Here is an 18,519-nt window from a genome sequence, read left to right as displayed (position 1 = left end):
AGCCTTCATCGGCGATCTGGGTGCTGGCAGCCGTGGGGCTTGCCTTTTGGCAGTAAATGGTGTATTACGACTATTAGCCGTCCTATTACAAGTCGGGTCATCGCACGTTAGCAGAGTCTTCCCCGAGCAGCCGATTGTGCAATAGGCCTGAAGACCATCGTCATATGCCGCCCCGTATTTGCTGCCAAGCACCCAGAAAGATGCCGAGGGCTATCAGTCACGCTGCACCGTCGTCTTAAGATGTAAAAAATAGATTTGCTCTGTATTCATTTGCTTCCCCCTCCCTCCGTCAAATCAACGGCCTGCTAAGCCCAGGGTTTTCAGTTTAATCTTTGGGGGGAACATTCTGTGTGACAGTTGTTTGTGTTTCTCCCTGATGCACAGCCACCGTTCTTGATTTTAATTCCCTGTGTCTGTACGCCATGTCGTCACTCAGCCCGGCCTCCCTCCTTCCCCTAGTCCGTCAGATACTACGTTTGCGCCACAGCTCAGAGAGCCGAGAAGCGGTTCGCGCCTTTTCTTTGAATTCTGGGTTGAGATTCCAATGCCCGGATGATGCAAAACAGTGTCGCGGGCGGTTCTGGGTACATGTCGTCAGGCCCCTCCCCCCTCGTCACAGCAACGCAGACAATAGATTCGCGCCTTTTTACCTGGGTTACCTGTGCAGACAACATACCACGGCAAGCATGGAGCCCGCTCAGCTCAGCTGAGCTCACCGTCACCATATGTCCTCTGGGTGCCGGCAGACGTGGGACTGCATTGCTACACAGCAGCAGCTGCTAACTGCCTTTTGGCGGTAGACGGTGTAGCATGAGTGATAGCCATGGGGCTGGCAGCCGTAGGGCTGCATTGCACCAGCCCCTTGCCAGGCGATGGTATATTATGACTGGTACCCGTCGTCATCGTATTGGTGTGGCTGTCAATCATGGCCACCTGGGCAGACATGCTACTGTTTCGATGATGATGGCTACCAGTCGTAATATACTATTTTCTGCCAATTGCCCAGTATTGTCTGCTAAGCACCCAAAAGAGGCCGAGGGCGATGCTGGCGGACGTGGGGCTGGCAGACGTGGGGCTGCATTGCTACACAGCAGCAGCCCCTTGCCTTTTGGCAGATGATGGTATTTTATGATTGGTAACCATCATCGTCGTACTGGAGAGGCTATCACTCATGCTGCACCGTCAGCTGCCAGCTTAAGATGTAAAAAATAGATTTGTTCTGTATTCATTTGCTTCCCCTTCCTCCGTGAAATCAATGGCCTGCTAAGCCCAGGGTTTTCAGTTTAATCTTTGGGGGGACCATTCTGTGTGACAGTTGTTTGTGTTTCTCCCTGTTCCTGTACCTGTACGCCATGTCGTCACTCGGCCCTCCCTCTCTCCCGCCCTCTCTCCTTCTCCTGGTCCATCAGATACTACTTTCGCGCCTTTTTTCTGACCAGGCGCCATAGCTAGCACTGGGATCATGGAGCCCGCTCAGATCACCGCGGCAATTATGAGCACTATGAACACCACGCGCATTGTCCTGGAGTATATGCAGAGCCAGGACATGCCAAGGCGAAACCCGGACCAGCTGAGGAGGCGATTGCAGCGCGGCGACGAGAGTGATGAGGAAATTGACATGGACATAGACCTCTCACAAGGCACAGGCCCCAGCAATGTGGAAATCATGGTGTCACTGGGGCAGGTTGATGCCGTGGAACGCCGATTCTGGGCCCGGGAAACAAGCACAGACTGGTGGGACCGCATCGTGCTGCAGGTATGGGACGATTCCCAGTGGCTGCGAAACTTTCGCATGCGTAAGGGCACTTTCATTGAACTTTGTGACTTGCTTTCCCCTGCCCTGAAACGCCAGGATACTAAGATGAGAGCAGCCCTCACAATTGAGAAGCGAGTGGCGATAGCCCTGTGGAAGCTTGCAACGCCAGACAGCTACCGGTCAGTCGGGAATCAATTTGGAGTGGGCAAATCTACGGTGGGGGCTGCTGTGATCCAATTTGCCAGGGCAATGAAAGACCTGGTGATAGCAAGGGTAGTGACTCTGGGCAACGTGCAGTCAATAGTGGATGGTTTTGCTGAAATGGGATTCCCAAACTGTGGCGGGGCCATAGACGGAACCCATATCCCTATCTTGTCACCGGAGCACCAAGCCACCGACTACGTAAACCGCAAGGGGTACTTTTCAATGCTGCTGCAAGCCCTGGTGGATCACAAGGGACGTTTCACCAACATCAACGTGGGATGGCCGGGAAAGGTACATGATGCTCGCGTCTTCAGGAACTCTGCTCTGTTTCGAAAGCTGGAGGAAGGGACTTTCTTCCCGGACCAGAAAGTGACCATTGGGGATGTTGAAATGCCTATCGTGATCCTTGGGGACCCAGCCTACCCCTTAATGCCATGGCTCATGAAGCCGTACACAGGCAGCCTGGACAGGAGTCAGGACCTGTTCAACTACAGGCTGAGCAAGTGCCGAATGGTGGTGGAATGTGCATTTGGACGTTTAAAAGCGCGCTGGCGCAGCTTACTGACTCGCTCAGACCTCAGCGAAAAGAATATCCCCATTGTTATTGCTACTTGCTGTGCGCTCCACAATATCTGTGAGAGTAAGGGGGAGACCTTTATGGCGGGGTGGGAGGTTGAGGCAACTCGCCTGGCCGCTGATTACGCGCAGCCAGACACCAGGGCGGTTAGAGGAGCACAGCAGGGCGCGGTGCGCATCAGAGAAGCTTTGAAAACGAGTTTTGTGACTGGCCAGGCTACTGTGTGAAACTTCTGTTTGTTTCTCCTTGATGAACCCTCCAACCCCCCCCCCCCCCGACCCGGTTCACTCTACTTCCCTGTAAACCATCCACCCCACCCTCCCCTCCCGCTTGCAGAGGCAATAAAGTCATTTTTTTTTTTAACATTCATGCATTCTTTATTAGTTCCTTACAGAGGTAGGGGGATAATTGCCAAGGTAGCCTGGGATGGGTGGGGGAGGAGGGATGGAAAAGGACACACTGCATTTTAAAACTTTAAGTCTTATTGAAGGCCAGCCTTCTGATGCTTGGGCGATCATCTGGGGTGGAGTGACTGGGTGGACGGAGGCCCCCCCACCGTGTTCTTGGGCGTCTGGGTGAGGAGGCTATGGAACTTGGGGAGGAGGGCTGTTGGTTACACAGGGGCTGTAGCGGCGGTCTCTGCTCCTGCTGCCTTTCCTGCAACTCAACCATACGCTCGAGCATATCAGTTTGATGCTCCAGCAGACGGAGCATTGCCTCTTGCCGTCTGTCTGCAAGCTGACGCCACCTATCGTCTTCAGCCCACCACTTGCTCTGTTCTTCCCGCGATTCAGCCCGCCACCTCTCCTCTCGTTCATATTGGGCTTTTCTCATCTCCGACATTGACTGCCTCCAAGCATTCTGCTGTGCTCTATCAGCCTGGGCGGACATCTGCAGCTCCGTGAACATCTCGTCCCTCGTCCTACGTTTTCTCTTTCTAATGTTCACGAGCCTCTGCGAAGGAGAAACATTTGCAGCTGGCGGAGGAGAAGGGAGAGGTGGTTAAAAAAGACACATTTTAGAGAACAATGGGTACACTCTTTCATTACAAGGTCGCATATTTCGGCTTGCAGGCAGCCATCGTAGGCCACAGTGTTTTGGCTTTTTTAACCTTCTTAACATGCGGGAAAGGTTGCAAACAGCAGCGCATTTCCCATATCAAGGATGAATTGGGTTGTCCATTTAAAATGGGGTTTCAATGTAAAAGGAGGTTAACATGCGGCACAAACACAAGTAAACCACCCCCCCCACCACACAAACACGATTCTCTGGGATGATCACCCCTCCCCCCACCGCGTGGTTAACAGCGGGGAACATTTCTGGTCAGAAGAGCAGGAACGGGCGCCTCTGAATGTCCCCTTAATAAAATCACCCCATTTCAACCAGGAGAGCTTTCTGGAGATGTCCCTGGAGGATTTCCGCTCCATCCCCATACACGTTAACAGACTTTTCCAGTAGATGTACTGGCCGCGATTGCCAGGGCAAAGTAATCATTAAATATGCTTGCTTTTTTTTTGTAATGTTTACAAATAGTTACAAAGTTACACTCACCAGAGGTCTCCTGTGTGCCCTGAGGGTCTTGGGTGAGTTCGGGGGTTACTGGTTCCAGGTCCAGGGTCACAAACATATCCTGGCTGTTGGGGAAACCGGTTTCTCCGCTTCCTTGCTGCTGTGAGCTACCTACAGTACCTCCATCGTCATCTTCCTCGTTCCCCGAACCGTCTTCCCTGTGTGTTTCTCCAGTGATAGAGTCATAGCACACGGTTGGGGTAGTGGTGGCTGCACCCCCTAGGATCGCATGCAGCTCCGCGTAGTAGCGGCAAGTTTGCGGCTCTGCCCCGGACCTTCCGTTTGCTTCTCTGGCTTTGTGGTAAGCTTGCCGTAGCTCCTTAATTTTCACGCGGCACTGCTGTGTGTCCCTGTTATGGCCTCGGTCCTTCATGGCCTTGGAGATCTTTTCTAATACTTTTCCATTTCTTTTACTGCTACGGAGTTCAGCTATCACTGCTTCATCTCCCCATATGGCGAGCAGATCTCGTACCTCCCGTTCGGTCCATGCTGGAGCTCTTTTGCGATCCTGGGAGGACTCCATCACGGTTACCTGTGCTGATGAGCTCTGCGGGGTCACCTGTGCTCTCCACGCTGGGCAAACAGGAAATGAAATTCAAACCTTCGCGGGTCTTTTCCTGTCTACCTGGTCAGTGCATCTGAGTTGAGAGTGCTGTCCAGAGCGGTCACAATGAAGCACTGTGGGATAGCTCCCGGAGGCCAATAACGTCGAATTCCGTCCACACTACCCCAATTCCGACCCGCAAAGACCGGTTTTATCGCTAATCCCCTCGTCAGAGGTGGTGTAAAGAAACCGGTTTAAAGGACCCTTTAAGTCGAAAGAAAGGGCTTCGTTGTGTGGACGTGTCCAGGCTTAATTCGGTTTAACGCTGCTAAAGTCGACCTAACCCCGTAGTGTAGACCAGGCCTAATACTAGTATAAGAGCAAGAGAGAGACAAGCAGAAAGAGAGAGAGAGGGAAAAATATAGGACAGCTGAGATGCACAGTGGCACTGACTGGCTACCTAGTTGTGGGGTTTGTGTTAGCAGCTCTCCACAGCAATAGCATTAGAAAAGAGAGAGAAAATGAATCAAAGAACAGATCAAGACTGGGAGTGGTAATGTCAGAGAAAATTTTGTTTGGAATTTTTCCAAGACTGGAACATAAAGTGGTGTGAAACTTGGCTGAGGGGGTTTTCCTCACCCAGTCCTAACCACAGCACAGGTGGAATATTATCTTTTGTAATTGCTGCACAGTAGACAGTTATCAAACTCTGTTTAACCATAAAAGCCTAGGAAATTAACTAGCCTCACTGTTATTTCTCTCTTCACTATCTTTTCTGATTAAAAATTTAGTTGTTTAAATTTAAGTATTTCCCAGGATATTCCAGCTGCTAATTCTCTTGCAGTAAGCCGTTGTTCCTCCTGGCTTGAGACCAGAATTCAGAGCACAATTGCCAGGAAAATATTTGCCCTAATAAGCCCATTATCAATGGAAGACTGAGATAGCACAGATATTAATCTTTTAGCCTGGGTGCATTCTATATAAAGGGAGTCAAAGCCCACCTTTAGTACAACAGAATGATTTTTGCTTCTGGGGCTTTTTAGAAAGACATTTGTCCTCAGCAGGAAAGCCCTCTGCAATCTGGTTACCTGCCACCTGATGACCAATTTACCATTGATGATTTTGGTGTCTCCCAAAATATTAAGGAGACACCTCAAGAATCTCAACCATTATGATATAGAGGCAGAGAGCTTCATAGATACTAAATATTCAGGAGAAAGGAATTAAATCTGAAATTCTCTACCATCCGCAGAGTGTGCCTTATAAGAAACTGCCACACAATTTGCTCCTTGCAGAATGAATGCTGAGTTAAGTTAGTGGTAATCTGTGGCTGATTTGTGGGATATGGGGGGGAAGACACTGAGACACTCTGTACCTCAAAGTAGCACCCTGGAACCCCCATATTCTCAAATCTCACATGATTATGATGTGTTTTGTACAACATATGCATTGTGAGGTATCATTTAAGAAGTCTAGATCTGTTGAACCTTAATATCCTGTTGAATTGTATGTGTTATAATTGTATGTGAACTTAGGAAGTATGATATGTGTGTTACTGAAATATGTTGTGAGTTTGGGAAATGCCCACAGCCAGCCTTTCAGTAGGGACAAAGGAGCAGCCATCAATGGCCAGACAGGCATTAATGGCTCATCAAGACCCATTCCCACTATCCCAGAGGTTTCTCAGGACTTGTCTACACTGGAAATTTACAGCGCTGCAACTTTCTTGCTCAGCGGTGTGAAAAAAACACCCCCCTGAGCGCAGCAAGTTTCAGTGCTGTAAAGCGCCAGTGTAGACAGTGTACCTATGCCACTTGTGGAGGTGTTTTTTTTTTTTAGAGTGCTGGGAGAGCTGTTTCCCAGCACTCTGCAGCAACCACACAAGCCATGTTAAAGCACTACCACGGCAGCGCTTTAGCATTGCCAGTGTAGACTAGCCCTCAGAGAAGGCACCTATGCCATGGGGGCAGATCAGCCCACATCACTGCAAGGATCTTTCTAGCAGCTGGAAGAAGGTATAAAAAGAGTGAATGACATCATCACTTGGCTTCTTTCCCCCACCCACATCTCAATACCTAGAAGAATGTCTGGAGGACAAAGACTTTGAACTGGGGAAGATTGGTCCCAGGCTGGAAGGGGGTCCAGTCTGTGTATTGAGGAACTGTAAGCTGACTGTACTATCCTGTTAGGGTGAGAAACTGTTTGATTCAAATCTTGCTTAGTCTAAGTTAGAATTTGGACTACACATTTATTTTTGTTTCTTAGATAACCAACTTTGATCTCTATGTTTGCTACTTATAATCACTTAAAATCTTTTTCTGTGGTTAATAAATCTGTTTTACATTTTACCTAAAACAGTGTGGTTCTGGTTGAAGTGCTTGGGAAATCTCACCTCAGACTATAAAGGCTAACTTATGTCCATTCCACACTGAGGGAATGGCAAACTAATTAATGAACGTGCACTGCCAAAGGAAGCCTTGAGCAGGGTAAGACGGCACAGTTCTGAGGTGTAGGGCTGGAGCTGGGAGGAACTGGCTGGAGCCTCTCTATTTGCTGGTTCATGAGCGGCTAGGAGATCATTCATGTAACTCAGTTGGGTGTGTCCCTGCCTGTGAATGGCTGTGTAAGTACAGTGCCTGTCAGAGGTTTGTAACTTGACATTAGCATCACAGTGTGAGAGACAACTCAGGCTGGTGGATTTGGAACACTCAGCAGTCCCACAGTCCAAGTTGCATGCTGGGGACCCCATCACAGACACACAATCCTGTGAGGGAATAAAGGTGAAACCTAAAAGGAAAGGTGGGAGTGAAATCTGATAACTGTTGTCGTAATCCTAACAAATGGCATAAAAGACTACTGTGGAATACACTGACAATGATTCAACACCACAAAGGAGAACACACAGTACAAAACCTGAGGCCAAATTGTTGAAAAATAAATAAATAAAATGCAAAAAATAAAAAAATAAAAAAATAGCATAGTAATCATACAGACGGTTAGGCAGAAGTGTCTCCTGCAGATGAAAGAGTTCAGTTTTGTGGGTTTGGCATGTATTACTTTTTAAAGTAAATTTCAATTAAGCTGTGAGCAAGTAGGTTTTCATATTAACCAAGACATTTCTCACTGTTCATCTAGTGAGTGAAGGTGTGAAAAAGTATCAGTGGATATGATGCAAATTTTCCAGTCATTGGCTCAGAGTTGCACCTAACTAGTGTTTAAAAAAAAAAGGAATTCCTTTGGGAAGTAACATAAATGTCCTATTCTGAGCCACAGTACAGGTGGGAACTGAGATAGGGAACTAGGACCTACATTTCAGTGCATCACCTTGCAATATTCCTAATTCTGACATAAACCTGAATCCTCTAATCATTTCACCAAGCATCTATTTTGATGCAACACCTCTGCTCAGTAAACATTTATCACATCTTCTGAATCCCCCTTGCAACAGGATTGTTGTTGCTTAGTATCCAAGCTGATGAACAAAGCTAGGCCACAAAGAAAATTAGGCCCTGCTTGAAGAGAGTCAAAGATTGAGTTCTGCAGAACACCAAGCTGAGTACATCTTCTGAACCTTGGTTGGGATTTTCAAAGGAAAATAAGGAAATTAAGTGCCCAACTCTCACTGGCTTTCAATGGGAGCTGGGCACCTAACTCCCTTAGGCACCTTTGAAAATTCCAGCCCCTATGTCTTCATCGAGCTGAAGGTTCAGAAAGGTTTCTATTTTGTCATACTTGAGTCTCTGGGATTCAGGGTGTTGGAAACTCTTTCATGGAAAAGGAATCAGCATTGAATCTTCAATTCTAGCAACCTCAATAGCTAGATTCCTGACTTAGATTTGTGGTGCATAGTTCTGGCTGACCAACAACTGACTTTCTAGTCCCCGGCCACTCCTGATGCCCCTTCATTTTTGACCAAATACTACAGCTCAACTGTCATTGTAGACAGACTATCCCATGAAAATAGTCCCTTAGTTAATTACTCAAGTAAAAGATAAAAGGATTGATGCCACATTTCCTCATTGCATGGAGACCACAGTCCTTGAAATGTTAAATGCCCACCGGTAGTGGTACTCACCGGTAGTGGTACTCACCAATGCCAGCAACAGGTGGACTAAAACAAAAGGCAGCTTGGATCCACCTCATTAATTATAAGTATCAACAATCTATTTGGTGTTGCACAATACACAAAAAAAAGACAAGAACCTGTCCCAAAGAGTTTATAGTTAACAAATGTCTCCAGTCTTTCAGAAATGGAGACAAAACATGACAAAAGGGAATGGGGTGAAGATCTGTATGGAATGCCATTATATGGGTGCCCAAATCTCAGCATAATAGCCCTTCTTCGTAAAGTTGTAGAAAAATTGCGTTCCACATGTGATGCAGTAGGGAACGAGAGATGTGACACAGTAGGGAGCAGGGTGGATTGACGGGGGATGTCGTCTAGTTTTACTGGGACTGTCTGCATTGGGGATGGGATAACAGGGGATGAGCCTGTAACCTGAGCCAGGAAGGGGGTGGGGCCAGGTGACACCTTTACCCGGGTAACTGGACAAGGGCTAGAGGAGGAGCTGGGGGGAGGGGGAAGAGAGCCTGCTGGAGGGTTTTGGTTTCAGTTTTGTGCTGGGTGGTGGAACGCAGGGAACCCCAAGCCTGGGGTCTAAGCTCCCTGCCCCCCAGAAGGACTCAACTGAGGGGTCCTGGTTGTACCTACAAGCTCTGTTTTAGACTGTGTTCCTATTGTCCAGTTTTACTGGGACCGTCTACAATAAACCTTCCGTTTTACTGGCTGGCTGATAGTCACAGTGAATCCCAGGAAGAGGGGTGCAGAGCCCTGACTCCGTGACAACTGTAGGGAACGAGAAATGTGACACAGTAGGGAGCGGGGTGGATTAACCGGGAAATATCGTCTAGTTTTACTGGGACTGTCTGCAATAAACCTTCCATTTTACTGGCTGGCTGAGAGTCACGGTGAATCCCAGGAAGAGGGGTGCAGGTGCAGGGCCTTGACTCCCCCACACTCCGTGGCAACTGGTGGTAGCAGTGGGATCTACTGCACCCTGTGGACAGTGCTTCCTGCAATAAGTGACTGGGGAGCAATAAAACGAAGGGGGATTGACGGGGACCAGGTGTGCTGAAGATTCAGAGAGAGACGGTTTCAAGGGGCGATTAATCCCTGGGAGTGTGTGATCAGAGAGAAGGACTTTTGCAGTAACAGGGTCCCCCTGGGGATTGCAGCGAGCGGTCCCGGGGCAGAGGAATCTGCAGCTCGACCCTGGCAAAGAAGTGGTGACCTCAAGAAGGGCTGGCACATTAGGGGAAACGGTGGAAAGCTGAGAGCACAGGCCTGCGAGTAGCCAGCAGGAAGATGTATGCTGTGCAGGCAGAGCGACCTGGTGGAGCTGTGCAGGCAGAGGGGGCTGCACATTGGGAGGTCCACCAAAGAACAGCTGATTGCCCAGTTGGAGGAGAAGGATCGCTTGGATGAACCGATCCCTGTCCCTCAGAGAAGCCGGCGGACGCAGCGTGGGCCCCGAGTCCTGATCTGTCTGGGAGGAGTCAGACTGCTGCTGAGGACATTCCGAGACCCTTCCTATCTATGCCTAGGGGAGGGGTTGGGGGAAGCCCAGCGAATACCGAGGGCACCCTGACGCCGGCAGCCAGCAGGGGATCCTCCCGGCGGAGCTCCCCATACCTGGAGCGGAGGCGGCTGGAATGGGAGAGGGAGATTAAATTGATGGAGCTGGAGGATCACGAAAAGCAGCGGCAGCATGAGGAGAAGCAGCGTCAGCATGAGCTGGAGCTGGCCAGGCTGAGGAGCAGTGGGGCCACAGCTGCGGTGAGTGAGGGGGGACCCAACACTGCAAGAAGCTTTGATAAGTGCTTCCTGGCCCAGCGTAAGGAGGGGGAGGACATAGATAGCTTCCTGATGGCCTTTGAAAATGCCTGCGAGATGCACAGGGTTGACCCTGCAGACAGTTTCTCACCCCCTTACTGGACTCCAAAGCCGTGAAGGTGTACAGCTGAATGAAAGAGGCAGAGCAGGGGACTACGAACTGTTCAAAAAGGCCCTGCTCCGTGAGTTGGGGCTGACTCCCGAGATGTACCAGAAAAGGTTCCGGAGTCAGCGTTAAACCCCTGAGGTCACATACCTACAACTGGTCAACTGGATGCAGGGATATGCCCGCAAGTGGACAGCTGGGGCCCACGCTAAAGAGGACCTGCTTGACTAATCGTACTGGAGCAACTGTATGAACAGTGCCCATCCGAGCTGAGGCTACGGTTGGTGGACAAAAAGTCAGAGAACCCGCAGCACGCGGGGCAGCTGGCTAACGAGTTTGTGAACAGTCGGTTAGGGGGTAGCAGGGAGGAGTCCCAAAAGAACAGGCCCACCACGATGCAGAGAGAGAGTCATCATTTGACCTCCCAGCGGGGAAATATAGAGAACCCCCTCCAAAGGGGAACACCTAGCGTTAGGACCATCCGACCCGCTCAAGGGGACCAACGGGACATGAGCAGCTATTACTGTGGCCAGAGAGGCCACATACGGTCCCAGTGCCCCAAGCTCAAGGACAGACTGAGCAGACCCAACCCACACTGGGTTAACTGGGTAGGGACTCAGCCGGACGAGGGGCAGACGGCCCAGGCAAAGGGGGCTGACAGCTTACCACCTGCTCAGGAGGGAGGAGTGCTCCAGGCCAGCTCCTCTGGATGGCTGGATGCTCCAGACTCAGGGTTCTCGGTTTACAGGGTGAGTGTGGGGCTGTCCCTCTGGAGACAGTGCCTTGTTCCCCTGAAGGTGGATGGGAGGAAGGTCAATGGATACTGGGATATGGGCGCGGAGGTGACGCTGGCCCGGCCCGAGGTGGTGGCCCCAGCTCGGGTGGTGCCCGACACCTACCTGACCCTGACGGGGGTGGGCACGACCCCATTCAAGGTGCCCACGGCGAGGGTACACCTGAAATGGGGGGCCAAGGAGGGCCCCAAGGATGTGGGGGTGCACCACCATTTGCCCACTGAGGTGTTGATGAGGGGGTACTTAGAGGAGTGGCCAAGCAACCCCCAGAACACCCTGGTCATGACCCATAGCCAGAGCTGGTGAGGGGCACGACGCCCTGACCTCGGGAAGGGTATCACACCGGAGGCGCAGGACCCTACTCCGGGGAGGAGGGAGCACCTAGGGACATGGCTTAGAGAGGCTGCAGCTTCACACCCAGCGAGCGAGAGGGAGCAGGCCCCCATCCTTTCCCCAGCCACTGAGTTCCAGGCCAAGTTGCAAAAAGATCCCTCCTTGCGGAAGCTAAGGGAACTGGCTGACCTCAGTGTGGTACAGACCATGGGGAGAGGTTGCCAGGAGAGGTTCCTGTGGGAGCAGTGGTTCCTGTACTGAGAATGGGCGCCCCCAAGGGACATGGAGTCCTGGGGGATCAGGAGTCAGCTGGTTGTGCCCCAGAAGTATCGCCACAAGCTACTGTATCTGGCCCATGACATCCCGCTCGCAGGACAGCAGGGAATCCGGTGCACCAGGCAATCCGGCGCACCAGGCAGAGGCTGCTACAGAACTTTTACTGGCCTGGGGTCTTTACTACTGTCCAACAGTATTGCCGATCCTGTGACCCCTGTCAGAGGGTGGGGAAGGCCCAGAACAAGGGGAAAGCAGCGTTGAGACCTTTGCCCATCATAGGAGCATCTTAAACAGAACGTGGCCATGGACATAGTGGGACCTCTCAGCAAGACGACCCAGTCGGGGAAGAAATACATTCTGGTGGTGGTAGATTTTGCCACCCGCTACCCTGAGGCAGTGCTCTTAGCTTCCACTGAAGCAGACAACATGGCAGATGCGCTCTTGACCATTTTCAGCCAAGTGGGGTTCCCCAAGGAAGTCTTGACAGACCAAGGGTCCAACTTCATGTCGGCCCTGCTCGGGTGCTTGTGGGAGAAATGTGGGTGATGGGTCTCATCCCCGTGAGGAAAAACAAACTACAGGCCACCTGGGAAGGTCCTTTCAAGGTTGTCAAGCAGCTAAACGAGGTAAACTATGTGGTGGAGCTGTCTAACCGGGCACTCCACCGCCGGGTGTACCATGTGAATATGATGAAGCCATATTATGACAGGGGGAATGTGGTGTTGGGCATGTGTGGACATTGGAAGGAGCAGGGAGATGACCCTTTAGTACACCTATTCCCTGAGACAAGAGCTGGCACTCCCCTGGAAATAATTCCCCTCTCCGATCGGCTAACCCCTGCCCAGCAAGCTGAGATCAGAGGGGTGTTGCATCTGTACCGACAGCTGTTTTCCAAACAGCCTGGACACACTAATCTGACTGTCCACCGGGTGGAGACAGGAACACATCCTCCTATAAGATGCTCCGCCTTCCAAGTCACAGGGAAAACTGCTCAGGACCTGAAAAGAAAGGTCAGGGACATGGTGGCTTTGGGGGTGATCTGGCCATCTTCCAGCCCTTGGGTCTCGCCGGTGGTGCTGGTCCCCAAAAAGGATGGGACGATCCAGTTCTGTGTGGATTATTGGAAGCTCAATGCCATCACTGTATCTGATGCCTTCCCCATGCCCAGGCCTGATGAGCTCCTAGACAAATTGGGAGGAGCTCGATACCTTACCATCATGGATCTTACAAAGGGCTACTGGCAAGTGCCGCTGGATGCAGATGCCAGGCTGAAATCAGCCTTTAATCACCCCTCTGGGGCTCTATGAGTTCCTGACCCTGCCTTTCAGCCTCAAGGGAGCACCAGCCACCTTCCAGCGGCTGGTGGATCAGCTACTAAGGGGAATGGAGAGTTTTGCCGTGGCGTACATTGATGATATCTGTGTCTTTAGCCAGACCTGGGAGGACCATGTGTCCCAGGTTGGACAAGTGCTAGACCGACTCCAGGAGGCGGGGCTGACCGTAAAAGATGAGAAGTGCAAGGTGGGGATGGCTGAAGTAGCTTACCTGGGCCATCGGGTGGGGAGCAGCTGCCTAAAGCCGGAACCAGCCAAAGTGGAGATAATCAGACTGGCCCGCCCCCCAAACCAAAAAACAGGTCCAAGACTTTATTGGGATGGCGGGGTATTATCGTAGATTTGTGCCCCACTTCAGCGCCATAGCCGCCCCCATCACTGGACTATGCAAGAAGGGGAAGCCAGACAAGGTGGTCTGGACCAAGGAATGCCAGGAGGCTCTCTGGGCACTGAAGGAGGCTCTGGTCAGTGGCCCAGTTCTGGCAAAACCAGACTCTGACAAGCCCTTTATGGAGTTCACCAATGCCTCAGACATGGGACTGGGGGCAGTGTTAATGCAGGATGATGAAAAGGGGGAGAGACACCCCATCATGTACCTGAGCAAGAAGTTGCTACCCCGGGAGCAACACTACGCGGCCATCGAGAAGGAATGCCTGGCCATGGTGTGGGCCCTCAAGAAACAAGAACCACATCTATTTGAGTGACACTTCACCGTGTACACCGACCACTCTCCCCTGACCTGGCTACACCAGATGAAAGGAACCAATGCCAAGCTCCAGAGGTGGAGTCTGCTCCTGCAGGATTATGATATGGACATGGTCTATGTGAAAGGAAGTGCCAACATAACAGAGGATGTTTTGTCCCGGAGAGGGGGCCCTGAACTTCCCCAGGTCACTGGTCAGAGTGACCCCACTCAGTTCAGTCTCGAAGGGGGGAGAGATGTGACGCAGTAGGGAATGAGAGATGTGACGCAGTAGGGAGCGGGGTGGATTAACCAGGGAATGTTGTCTAGTTTTACTGGGACTTTTTGCATTGGGGGTGGGATAGCAGGGGATGAGCTGTAACCTGAGCCAGAAAGGGGGTGGGGCCAGGTGACACCTTTGCCGGGTAACTGGACAAAGGCTAGAGGAGAGAGCCTGCTGGAGGGTTTTTGGTTTCAGTTTTGTACTGGGTGGTGGAACGCAGGGAACCCCAAGCCTGGGGTCTAAGCTCCCTGCCCCCCAGAAGGACTCGACTGAGGGGTCCTGGTTGTACCTACAAGCTCTGTTTTAGACTGCGTTCCTATTGTCCAATAAACCTTCTGTTTTACTGGCTGGCTGAGAGTCACGGTGAATCCCAGGAAGAGGGATGCAGGGCCCTGACTCTCCCACACTCCGTAACACCACAATATTAGCTTTCATTGTTTTAAAATTGATGGGTCATTGGCTATAGCTACAGTTTGAGCTGGGAGTGCAATTCCCAGCTCGAGACACCATATTAACACTAGCTCTCATTGAGATAGCACACTAAAAATAGAACATAGCCATGGCAGCGCAAGTGGCAGGAGAGACTAGCTGCCTCGAGTGTGTGCCAATCCAAGACCAGAAGCACGCACTGGGAATGGCTAGCTCCTCCCTCCATAGTGCTGCCGTGGCTACAATCTATTTTAGCATGCTAGCTCAATGAGAGCTAGCACAAGTATGTCTCGTCAAGCTGTGAATCACAATCCCAGCTCCAAGTGTAAATGTACCCTGTGTCTCAGTTACACCACTCTGGCAATATAAAGAGGCCAAGTGGGTATAACTGGCTGAGTCATGTAAAGGGGTCTTGTTATAATTGAGAAACCCATTCCCATAGCTTCTTGTGTCCCAAAAGTGCCAGCTGTCCCCTGCCCGGTTGCCATAACCGCCACCTTCCTCATCTCCCCAACATTTTCTACAATGCATTTATGCATTTTCAATGCAAAACTTTGTGACACACTGAAAATTGATATTTTGGAACCAATAAAATATGAATGGAATTTAATATAAAAATAAATAACACAATGGAGACTGCACTGATTGCATTTGCTATTCATTTTCAAATTTCTCTCTCTAAATACACTTTTTATACTAATACATGTTATAAAAAAATCACACCCCTAACTCAAATAGTTATACTAGGAAAGCTTTTAAGAGTAGATCAGGCCCAAGTGACAGAGAACAAACTTGAAGTAAAAATTTTAATATTCATCAGTACTCAAACACTAGGATTCCTTTTTTTTTTTAATTTGTTTTACTGGTCTAAGAAACCTAACAACCATTCCATCTTGAAAACGACCACTACTATAATTTTAATGTTTTAACATCACATTTTAAGGCCTTCAGCTGGTTAGTGAATAATGAAGAGTGAAGAAAATCCTGTGAGCAAACTGGGGTGTACACACCACTAGAAGAAATAATACTTTGCACTCATACAAAGCCTTCCATAGGCTCTTACAAATATTCATTCTTTATGTTAACAGGTGCACTTTATGGCCAGTCCAGTAAGCTGAACAGGTCCTAGAGCCATAAAGCATGGGAAATTATTTAAAACACTTTAAATCTGTCAATTAAAAAACAAACTCTCAACGTTTTGCAGAGTTTCTATTTCACTAGATCTTTAACAAAACAAAAAAACACAACTGCAGCTAGCAACAGCAACTAACGTGTGATACTTCATTTAGCATAGTCAAAATTAGCCATTTTGGTAAGATTTTTTTTAAATAAGTTCATGAAACATGCCGGTTGTACACTTCTCTCCCCACTTCCTTTTTTTAAACTTTGTAGGCGTTAGGCATTGAAAGTGATGTAAAGGTTAAATCCACCCACATCATAGCTAGCGAGGTGGCAAAGGACCAAGAGTTAGACTAGCAGCCAGATGCAAGACCATTTCCTTCCTCGTTATACACCCCATGCACTGCAACTGCTCAGATTTCCGTTTGGGCCATGGCTTGGCTATCCTTCTGCTAACCACATGCCTGCCCCACCTCCTCTGACATCCTTGTTCTCAAAATGTGATCTGCATATGCAGGCTGTACTTTAGATGAACTAAATGTATGCTAATCCATCCTTAAGATCAAGCTATCTACATATTTTAACACACACAAATATCTACTACCTTGGAAAAAGGACACAGCATTCACAGCTGCATTTAACCAGAAATTTAACTATTAACCTTGATCCAAGCCCTGCATGGTACTGATCACATTCACATTGAAAGAAATTAGAGTTGCTGAAAAAACACCCCACAGGACCAGGCTTTTGTGCCCCAAAATTTTAAGACTGGGTCAGAACTTGTTTTCTTTACCACAGGCAAAAAAAATTTACATTTTTTAAAAACTGCATTGAACTCTTAGTACTGATGAAAGGAACAGGTTGATGTAACTGTGCTTTAAAAGAAAGCAACCCTGACTAGCCAAGCAATTAAAACAGTGAGAACTTCAAAGACAGGTATCAAATCTGTTAAACTGAGGCTACTTTAAAGGATTGAATATGAAACTAAAATACTGTTTGCTACAAATCAACTCAACAACTTCAGGTGTCCCTGCTTTTTTGACTTACTGTCCAATTTGGCAAGTGATGCTCCCTACTCTCAGATATTATAGTGATTGACACCACAGTTCAAGCTAGAGATCTAAGAAGACAAGCTGAGACAAAGGTCTCTATATACCAAATTTGTTTTCAACAGGAAAGTAGTTTGGTGATTCTAATTTAATTTAGAACAGTGAGCTTTGCTGAAAAGCACTGTGCAGCAACATAGCAGGAGCTGATAAAATCATCAGAACAGTTTTTCAACTGCACTCAGTGACTCCAATGAAAAATACAGGGAGTACCGGGCACTGAGCTCTTTTGAAAATCTGATCCACTGATTTTTATCCAACAGAAGCTGAAATGCAGACTAAACAAGCATGGAAAATGAGTTATCTTCCACTAAGGAGTTAACCATCACTAAACAACTCTTAGGTGTCTGAGCTCCTGAAATGCAGAAACCTTGAAAAAAAAAGAAAAAGCTTTGAAACTAGACCAATTTTTTGGCTGATATTTTTCATAAAATCGAATTATTTTAAATATTCATGCATATTATTCAATGTGAGAAAATGCACTTTACTGTGCCTGGTTGCAACAGGTAGAATGAAGTATTTGTCCTCTTAGTCAAATTAAAATAGAGAGCTTCAGTAAAATTAAAAATAGTGAACTCATGGCTGAAGCTAGCATTTTTCATTAAAATTAACTGTGATGCTGTTTCTGTTATCTGTGGAATCAGCATTTTGACTTTCAAACTCATGATGAAAGAAAATTACAGGAAGCTTAGGGTGTATCTGTACTGGGCTCTCATAGGAGAACTGACTGAAAAACAAACAGCATCAGTTTATTTGGCAACTTTTGGATTTACAATAGCTTTATCTTTTGAAGATAAAAATGTTAGGATCGCTTTATTATTCCAGCTATCATTTGAAGACAAACTTATTTTTAAGTCATTCCTTATCTGTTAGGCAAAATCCTCAAGCTACAGAGGCAATGGGATAAGAGCTCAAAAATAAGATTAAAGTCCGTTTACTTGTAAGTAGCCCTGTCAATTAATCGCAGTTAACTCATGCAATTAACACACAAAAATTAATCGTGATTAATCTCAGTTTTAATCGCACTGTTAAACAATAGAATACCAATTGAAATATATTAAATATTTTGGATGCTTTTCTACATTTTCATATATATTGTAGTCTGTGTTGTAACTGAAATCAAAGTATATATTATTTTATTACAAATATTTGCACTAAAACGATAAACAAAAGAAATAATATTTTTCAATTCACCTCATTCAAGTACTGTAGTGCAATCTTGTTGTCAAGAAAGTGCAACTTACAAAAAAAAATTTATTACATAACTGCACTCAAAAACAAAACAATGTAAAACTTCAGAGCCTACAAGTCCTCTGGAATGGTGGCTGAAACAGGAAGGGGCATACAAATGTTTAGCATATCTGACATGTAAATACCTTGCAATGCCAGCTACAAAAGTGCCATGCAAATACCTGTTCTCACTTTCTGGTGACATTGTAAATAAGGAGAGGGCAGCATTATCTCTTGTAAATAAAAACAAACTTATTTGTCTTAGCGATTGGCTGAACAAGAAG

General features: G+C 48.2%; 1 protein-coding gene across 1 annotated transcript; it reads right to left on the bottom strand.

The window, feature by feature from the left end:
- Positions 1 to 2,883: 2,883 nt before the first annotated feature.
- Positions 2,884 to 18,491, bottom strand: LOC135974784 (uncharacterized). Its single transcript, XM_065563363.1, has 2 exons — positions 4,089 to 18,491; positions 2,884 to 3,514 (listed from the first exon to the last, which is right to left on the bottom strand). Exons 1-2 carry the CDS (start codon positions 4,627 to 4,629, stop codon positions 3,012 to 3,014), a joined length of 1,044 nt encoding a protein of 347 aa, XP_065419435.1. The 5' UTR covers positions 4,630 to 18,491; the 3' UTR covers positions 2,884 to 3,011.
- Between the last annotated feature and the right edge of the window lie 28 nt (positions 18,492 to 18,519).

The sequence above is a fragment of the Chrysemys picta genome, chromosome 12, assembly GCF_011386835.1.
Source record: "Chrysemys picta bellii isolate R12L10 chromosome 12, ASM1138683v2, whole genome shotgun sequence".
Taxonomy (NCBI): Eukaryota; Metazoa; Chordata; order Testudines; family Emydidae; genus Chrysemys; species Chrysemys picta.
Note: the sequence above shows the minus strand (reverse complement) of the source record. Positions and strands in the feature narration are given on the sequence as shown.